The 11046-nt window shown below is 32.8% G+C and overlaps 1 protein-coding gene across 1 annotated transcript in view; it reads left to right on the forward strand.

Moving 5' to 3' along the window:
• Positions 1 to 10843, forward strand: part of LOC110460862 (putative beta-hexosaminidase) — a 53223-nt gene extending 42380 nt beyond the window's left edge. Inside the window, exon 5 of the mRNA XM_021514056.1 lies at positions 10421 to 10843. Coding sequence (XP_021369731.1) covers positions 10421 to 10843 — 423 coding nt within the window. The remainder of the gene's footprint in view (positions 1 to 10420) is intronic.
• Positions 10844 to 11046: the final 203 nt, after the last annotated feature.

Below are 11046 nucleotides of genomic sequence, written 5' to 3' on the forward strand. Positions count from 1 at the left end.
TGTATGAGGTAGCGAGCCTACAGCTACATGTATCACGAGGATCCTGTTAGAACGTGTATGAGGTAGCGAGCCTACAGCTACATGTATCACGAGGATCCTGTTAGAACGTGTATGAGGTAGCGAGCCTACATTTACATACATCACGAGGATCCTGTTAGAACGTGTATGAGGTAGCGAGCCTACATCTACATACATCACGAGGATCCTGATAGAACGTGTATGAGGGAGCGAGCCTACAGCTTCATGTATCACGAGGACCATGTTAGAACGTGTATTAGGTAGCGAGCCTACAACTAAATGTATCACGAAGATCTTGTTAGAACGTGTATGTGATAGCGAGCCTTCAGCTACATGTATCACCAGGATCCTGTTAGAACATGTATGTGATAGCGAGCCTACAACTAAATGTATCACGAAGATCCTGTTAGAACGTGAATGAGGTAGCGAGCCTCCTTTTACATACATCACGAGGATCCTGTTAGAACGTGTATGAGGTAGCGAGCCTACAACTACATGTATAACAGGGATCCTGTTAGAAAGTGTATATGGTAAACGTGAAATTGACAGTGTTGAAAATAAAAAGTAAAATATTATAATTATGCGTGCACACATAAGCTACCTAAACGTCTACAAACAGGAAGAAGGTGGAACATACAGATATATATTGCGAGACTGGAGTAACCGGATATATGGTGAGGGGCTGGGGAAGCTATTAAATAACCTAGGTCAGATGAGGGGGTAGAAAAAATAAATATAACTTGATTTGATCAAGGTTAAAACACAGAATTTTCATCAAGAAAAATGAACTCAGATATGTTCTCGATCTGACGGTCGTTTTATGCGTTTTCCCTTCTTTTCCCTTCTTTGACCACTATTGTACCTCATTCGTACCATAGTGTCCATTTAATTCTGAATGGTTTTCTGTGATAGTAAACTGTTTGGAATTTGAATTTTCCCTCTCCGATCACAAACCCTTTGTGGGGATGCTATGTAATTGAAGTAGCAGTGATGAATGACAGTTCTGTTATTTGAACCAAGCCACACCAAACTCCAGCACACAGAGTGATGACCTTGAGACAATGATGAATGACATTTCTGTTATTGGAACCAAGCCACACCAAACTCCAGTACACAGAGGGATGGTCTGGAGACAATGATGAATGACAGTTCTGTAATTTGAACCAAGCCACACCAAACTCCAGTACACAGAGTGATGGTCTGGAGACCATGATGAATGACAGTTCTGTTATTTGAACCGAGTGATGGCCTTGAGACAATGATGAATGACAGTTCTGTCATTTGAACCAAGCCACACCAAACTCCAGTACACAGAGTGATGGTCTTGAGACCATGATGAATGACAGTTCTGTCATTTGAACCAAGCCACACCAAACTCCAGTACACAGAGTGATGGTCTGGAGACAATGATGAATGACAGTTCTGTTATTCGGACACTGAACAGCAAAGCCCACGCCGGACAGTGACTCTGAGTAGTGTAGACAAACTGGTCAAAGAGGATAAGTTTGTTGTTAGAAATGTTCTCCTTTGTACCATTTGTAGAAGGTATATTCACCATTCTATCAACGATCATTTGTCCTTTCTAAGCGACATTTTGTAGGTTTCATATAGGCATTTACATGCACAATGATTTTGTAACCTTACAACTTTTCAATTAATTAAATTAAGATGTACTCTTTGATATGTTGTGTAAATGAACTATTTAAAATATATCTATATATATAAATATTGATCATTTGACCCCGGTGAGCTTGAAAGAAGGTCAAGGTCAACGATTTTGCATGTTTGGTGTAGCAAAGCATACATGCTTATAATGTGCCAAATTCAAACTCTGTATGTTTTTAAATTACGGAGGAAATGCGTTTCAAGTGCTTTCTTTTAAAAAAAAAAAGGGCATATTGGCCGAAAAATGAAAATTTTTCAAAGTGGCATTTCTTGGCCTTTTTTAATGCTATGACATTGAACCTTTGGAAATACCTTCATTTGAACATGATTTTTAGGGTTTAATGCAAAATGAAGTATTTTTGATATTTTTGACCTATATTTGACCTCTTGGCGAGACCTTAAACTTTACCTATTCTCTGATAACATGTCATGGGAAAAAATAGCCCCGACCATGACCTACATGAAGTGTTAAGTGAACATGCACTAATGCAACGATTGAGTTGAAGATATGGTCGTTCGTAAAAGAAAATGTGATCTCATGATCATGACCTTGTTTGCGCTGAAATATGAACGTAATATCTTAAATCGTTCTTGATATAGAGTCTCCACAATGTCTGTGGAAATACTTATCAGCCACAATGTTAAAATACACATACTTATCAGCCACAATGTTGATATACACATACTTATCAGCCACAATGTTAATAGACACATACTTATCCGTCAAAATGTTAATATACACATACTTATTGGCCACAATGTTAATAGACACATACATATCAGCCACAATGTTAATAGACGCATACATATCAGCCACAATGTAAATACACACATACATATCTCTCATAATGTTAATAGACACATACTTATCAGCCACAATGTTATAATACACATACTTATCTGTCATAATGTTAAAAGACACATACTTATCCGTCACAATGTTAATAGACACATACTTATCTGTCATAATGTTAATATACTCTGTCATAATGTTAATATACACATACATAACTTACACAATGTTAATAGACGCATACTTATCTGTCATAATGTTAATAGACACATTCTTACCAGCCACAACGTTAATAGACACATACTTATCAGCCACAACGTTAATAGACACATACTTATTGGCCACAATGTTAATAGACACATACATATCAGCCACAATGTTAATAGACGCATACATATCAGCCACAATGTAAATATACACATACATATCTCTCATAATGTTAATAGACACATACTTATCAGCCACAATGTTATAATACACATACTTATCTGTCATAATGTTAAAAGACACATACTTATCAGCCACAACGTAAATAGACACATACTTATCCGTCATAATATTAATAGACACATACATATCAGCCACAATGTTAATAGACGCATACATATCAGCCACAATGTAAATATACACATACTTATCCGTCACAATATTAATAGACACATACTTATCTGTCATAATGTTAATATACTCTGTCATAATGTTAATATACACATACATAACTTACACAATGTTAATAGACGCATACTTTATACACATACTTATCTGTCATAATGTTAATAGACACATTCTTACCAGCCACAACGTTAATAGACACATACTTATCAGCCACAACGTTAATAGACACATACTTATTGGCCACAATGTTAATAGACACATACATATCAGCCACAATGTTAATAGACGCATACATATCAGCCACAATGTAAATACACACATACATATCTCTCATAATGTTAATAGACACATACTTATCAGCCACAATGTTATTATACACATACTTATCTGTCATAATGTTAAAAGACACATACTTATCTGTCATAATGTTAATAGACACATACTTATCAGCCAAAATGTTAATAGACACATACTTATCTGTCATAATGTTAATATACACATACATAACTTACACAATGTTAATAGACGCATACTTATCTGTCATAATGTTAATAGACACATACTTATCTGTCATAATGTTAATATACACATACTTATTGGCCCCAATGTTAATAGACACATACATATCAGCCACAATGTTAATAGACGCATACATATCAGCCACAATGTAAATATACACATACATATCTCTCATAATGTTAATAGACACATACTTATCAGCCAAAATGTAAATATACACATACTTATCTGTCATAATGTTAATAGACACATACATATCAGCCACAATGTTAATAGACGCATACATATCAGCCACAATGTAAATATACACATACATATCTCTCATAATGTTAATAGACACATACTTATCAGCCAAAATGTAAATATACACATACTTATCTGTCATAATGTTAATATACACATACATAACTAACAAAATGTAAATATACACATACTTATCTGTCATAATGTTAATAGACACATACTTATCCGTCACAATGTTAATAGACACATACATATCAGCCACAATGTAAATATACACATACTTATCTGTCATAATGTTAATATACACATACATAACTTACACAATGTAAATAGACGCATACTTATCTGTCATAATGTTAATAGACGCATACTTATCAACCACAATGTTTATAGACACATACTTATCTGTCATAATGTAAATATACACATACTTATCTGTCATAATGTTAAAAGACACATACTTATCTGTCATAATGTTAATAGACACATACTTATCCGTCACAATGTTAATAGACACATACTTATCCGTCACAATTTTAATAGACACATACATATCATCCACAATGTAAATATACACATACTTATCCGTCACAATGTTAATAGACACATCCATATCAGCCACAATGTAAATATACACATACTTATCCGTCACAATGTTAATAGACACATACATATCAGCCACAATGTAAATATACACATACTTATCTGTCATAATGTTAAAAGACACATACTTATCTGTCATAATGTCAATAGACACATACTTATCCGTCACAATGTTAATAGACACATACTTATCTGTCATAATGTTAATAGACGCATACTTATCTGTCATAATGTTAATAGACGCAAACTTGTCAACCACAATGTTAATAGACACATACTTATCTGTCATAATGTAAATAGACACATACTTATCTGTCATAATGTTAAAAGACACATACTTATCAGCCATAATGTTAAAAGACACATACTTATCAGCCGCAACGTTAATAGACACATACTTATCTGTCACAATGTTAATAGACACATACTTATCAGCCACAATGTTAATATACACATACGTATCTGTCATAATGTTAATAGACGTATACTTATCTGTCATAATGTTAATATACACATACTTATCCGTCACAATTTTAATATACACATACTTATCAGCCACAATGTTAATAGACACATACTTATCATCCACAATGTTAATATACACATACCTATCTGTCATAATGTTAATAGACGTATACTTATCTGTCAGAATGTTAATATACACATACTTATCAGCCACAATGTTAATATACACATACTTATCCGTCACAATGTTAATAGACGCATACTTCTCAACCACAATGTTAATAGACACATACATATCTGTCATAATGTTAATAGACACATATTTATCCGTCACAATGTTAATAGACGCATACTTATCAGCCACAATGTAAATAGACACATACATATCAACCACAATGTTAATAGACACATACATAACTAACACAATGTTAATATACACATACTTATCAGCCACAACGTTAATAGACACATACTGATCAGCCACCATGTTAATAGACACATACATAACTTACACAATGTTAATATACACATACATAACTTACACACTGTTAATAGACGCATACTTATCTGTCATAATGTTAATAGACACATACTTATCTGTCATAATGTTAATAGACACATACTTGTCAACCACAATGTTAATAGACACATACTTATCTGTCATAATGTTAATAGACACATACTTATCTGTCATAATGTTAATAGACACATACTTATCAACCACAACGTAAATAGACACATACTTATCTGTCACAATGTTGATATACATAAACTTATCAGCCACAATGTTAATAGACACATACTTATCAGCCACCATGTTAATATATACATACATACCTTACACAATGTTAATAGACACATACTTATCAGCCACCATGTTAATAGACACACACATAACTTACACAATGTTAATATACACATACATAACTTACACAATGTTAATAGACGCATACTTATCTGTCATAATGTTAATAGACGCATACTTATCAGCCACAATGTAAATAGACACATACATATCAACCACAATGTTAATAGACACATACATAACTAACACAATGTTAATATACACATACTTACCAACCACAATGTAAATAGACACATACTTATCCGCCACAATGTTAATATACACAAACTAATCAGCCGCAATGTTAATAGACACATACATATCACCCACAATGTTAATATACACATACATAACTTACACACTGTTAATAGACGCATACTTATCTGTCATAATGTTAATAGACACATACTTGTCAACCACAATGTTAATAGACACATACTTATCAGCCACCATGTTAATATACAATGTAAATAGACACATACTTATCTGTCACAATGTTAATATACATAAACTTATCAGCCACAATGTTAATAGACACATACATATCAGCCACCATGTTAATAGACACATACTTATCAACCACAATGTAAATAGACACATACTTATCCGTCACAATGTTAATATACACAAACTAATCAGCCACAATGTTAATAGACACATACATATCACCCACAATGTTAATATACACATACATAACTTACACAATGTTAATATACACATACTTATCAGCCACCATGTTAATAGACACATACTTATCTGTCATAATGTTAATAGACGCATACTTATCTTCTTATCAGCTAATAGACGCATACTTATCAACTACAATGTTAGTAGACACATACATAACTAACACAATGTTAATATAGACAAACTTATCAACCACAATGTAAATAGACACATACTTATCTGTCACAATGTTAATATACACATACTTATCAGCCACCATGTTAATAGACACATACTTATCAGCCACAATGTTAATAGACACATTCTTATCAGCCACAATGTTAATAGACACATACTTATCAGCCACAATGTTAATATACACAAACTTATCAACCACACCGTTAATAGACACATACTTATCAGCCACCATGTTAATAGACACATACTTATCTGTCACAATCTTAATATACACATACTTATCAACCACAATGTTAATAGACACATACTTATCAGCCACAATGTTAATATACACAAACTCATCAACCACAACGTTAATAGACACATACTTATCAGCCACAATGTTAATAGACACATACTTATCCGCCACCATGTTAATATACACATGCATAACTAACACAATGTTAATAGACACATACTTATCAGCCACAATGTTAATATACACATACTTATCAACCACAATGTAAATAGACACATACTTATCTGTCACAATGTTAATATACACAAACTTATCAGCCACAATGTTAATAGACACATACATAACTAACACAATGTTAATATACACATACTTATCAGCCACAATGTTAATAGACACATACTTATCAACCACAATGTTAATATACACAAACTTATCAACCACAACGTTAATAGACACATACTTATCAGCCACCATGTTAATAGACACATACTTATCAGCCACAATGTTAATATACCCATACTTATCAGCCACAATGTTAATAGACACATACTTATCAACCACAATGTTAATATACACAAACTTATCAGCCACAATGTTAATAGACACATACATAACTAACACAATGTTAATATATACATACTTATCAGCCACATTGTTAATAGACACATACTTATCAACCACAATGTTAATATGCACAAACTTATCAACCACAACGTTAATAGACACATACTTATTAACCACAATGTTAATATGCTCAAACTTATCAACCACAATGTTAATAGACGCATAACTTACACAATGTTAATCCACAACGTTAATAGACACATACTGATCAGCCACCATGTTAATATACACATAAATAACTTACACAATGTTTATATACACATACTTATCTGACACAATGTTAATATACTCATACATAACTTACACACTGTTAATAGACGCATACTTTTCTGTCATAATGTTAATAAACCCATACTTATCAGCCACCGTGATAATAGACACATACATATCAACCACAATGTAAATAGACACATCCTTATCAACCACAATGTTAATATACACATAAATAACTTACACAATGTTAATCCACAACGTTAATAGACTCATACTTATCAACCACAATGTAAATAGACACGTACTTATCAACCACAATGTTAATAGACGCATAACTTACACAATGTTTATATACACATACTTATCAACCAATGTTAGTAGACACATACATAACTAACACAATGTACATAGACACATACTTATCTGTCATAATGTTAATAGACGCATAACTTACACAATGTTTATATACACATACTTATCAGCCACTATATAGACGCATACTTATCAACCACAATGTAAATAGACAAATACTTATCAACCACAATGTTAATATGATAATATACACATACATAACTTACACAATGTTAATATACACATACATAACTTACACAATGCTAATAGACGCATACTTATCCGTCATAATGTTAATAAACACATACTTATCAGCCACCGTGTTAATAGACACATACATAACTAACACAATGTAAATAGACACATACTTATCAACCACAATGTAAATAGACACATACTTATCTGTCACAATGTTAATATACACAAACTTATCAGCCACAATGTTAATAGACGCATACTTATCAGCCACCATGTTAATAGACACATACTTATCTGTCATAATGCTAATAAACACATACTTATCAGCCACAATGTTAATAGACACATACATAACTAACACAATGTAAATAGACACATACTTATCAACCACAATGTAAATAGACACATCCTTATCTGTCACAATGTTAATATACACAAACTTATCAGCCACAATATTAATAGACGCATACTTATCAGCCACCATGTTAATATACACATACATAACTTACACAATGTTTATATACACATACTTATCAGCCACAATGTTAATAGACACATACATAACTTACACCATGTTAATATACACAATATACACAAACTTATCAGCCACAATGTTAATAGACACATACATAACTTACACCATGTTAATATACACATACATAACTTACACAATGTTAATAGACGCATACTTTTCTGTCATAATGTTAATAAACACATACTTATCAGCCACAATTTTAATAAACACATACATAACTAACACAATGTAAATAGACACATACTTATCTGTCATAATGTTAATATACACAAACTTATCAGCCACAATGTTAATAGACACATACTTATCTGTCACAATGTTAATATACACAAACTTATCAGCCACAATGTTAATAGACACATACTTATCTGTCATAATGTTAATATACACATACTTATCTGTCACAATGTTAATATACACAAACTTATCAGCCACAATGTAAATAGACACATACTTATCAGCCACCATGTTAATATACATATACTTATCTGTCACAATGTTAATATACACAAACTTATCAGCCACAATGTTAATAGACACATACATAACTTACACAATGTTAATATACACATTCTTATCAACCTCAATGTTAATATACACATACTTATCTGTCACAATGTTAATATACACAAACTTATCCGTCACAATGTTAATAGACACATACTTATCTGTCATAATGTTAATAGACACATACTTATCAGCCACAATGTTAATAGACACATACTTATCAGCCACCATGTTAATATACACATACTTATCAGCCACAACGTTAATAGACACATTCTTATCAGCCACCATGTTAATAAACACATATTTATCAGCCACAATGTTAATAAACACATACTTATCAGCCACAATGTTAATTGACACATACTTATCAGCCACAACGTTAATAGACACATACTTATCAGCCACAATGTTAATAGACACATACTTATCTGTCATAATGTTAATAGACACATACTTATCAACCACAATGTAAATAGACACATACATATCAGCCACAATGTAAATAGACACATACTTATCAGCCACAACGTTAATAGACACATCCTTATCAGCCACAACGTTAATAGACACATACTTATCAGCCACCATGTTAATAAACACATACTTATCAGCCACCATCTTAATAAACACATACTTATCAACCACAATGTGAATAGACACATACATACCAGCCATAATGTTAATATACACAAAATTATCAGCCACAATGTTAATATACACAAACTTATCAGCCACAATGTTAATAGACACATACTTATCAACCACAATGTAAATAGACACATACATATCAGCCATAATGTTAATATACACATAATTATCAGCCACAATGTTAATATACACAAACTTATCAGCCACAATGTTAATAGACACATACTTATCAGCCACAATGTTCAGGAAAATGACTCGATTTCCACGGCAGTCCTCTGGAAATGACCTTTTATCAATCCTAGTATAGATGTGACCGGTTAGGGTAAGGGTTAGGGTTGACCCTTTCTCAATCCTAGTATAGATGTGACCGGTTAGGGTTAGGGTTGACCCTTTCTCAATCCTACTATAGATGTGACCGGTTAGGCTTTGTAAACGTTACCTATTTATCAATCCACTCTTTGTTGTGCGTTTCAGTCAATCATCTCCTTGCAAGACGTACTTGACTTTTCTATAAAAGAGGAACCAGGCCCGTACGTCCAGGGAGAGATGCCATTTGGCAGGTCACCGATTCCACTTCAACATGTTTTCAGCATGTGGCCCGAGTCCTCGTGTTGCTCAAGATATGAGTGTTTTCCACATACAAATCCGAATAGATTATATTCTAACGTAAACGGCTTTCTACCGCCACTATGTTTTGAGGATCGCAATGCGCCGGGACCTATAGGTAAGTTTTTTCTTTTCTTCGATAATTCTACTATCCCGGGTAAACAACTACAAGAAAAGGATATTACTAGGGTTTGGCCTATAATTATGTTGTTGGAATTGTCGATGAAACCACATAATACATTTACTCATCCGGAATACCTGATTGTATTAATCCTATACTTGATTAGTTAGACACTGATCAAATGTGTCTGTTCTTACTGATTATTGTTTCTCCCCAATATCATCAGTTTGATCTTACGTAAGAAGCCTATAAAATTATCAATGACTAGACCATACAGTTCCCAGGTAGTAGCCAATAAAGTTATCAATGACTAGACCATACAGTTCCCAGATAGTAACCTATAAAGTTATCAATGACTAGACCATACAGTTCC

Source organism: Mizuhopecten yessoensis, unplaced genomic scaffold, assembly GCF_002113885.1.
Source record: "Mizuhopecten yessoensis strain PY_sf001 unplaced genomic scaffold, ASM211388v2 scaffold10499, whole genome shotgun sequence".
In the NCBI taxonomy this organism is placed as follows: domain Eukaryota; kingdom Metazoa; phylum Mollusca; class Bivalvia; order Pectinida; family Pectinidae; genus Mizuhopecten; species Mizuhopecten yessoensis.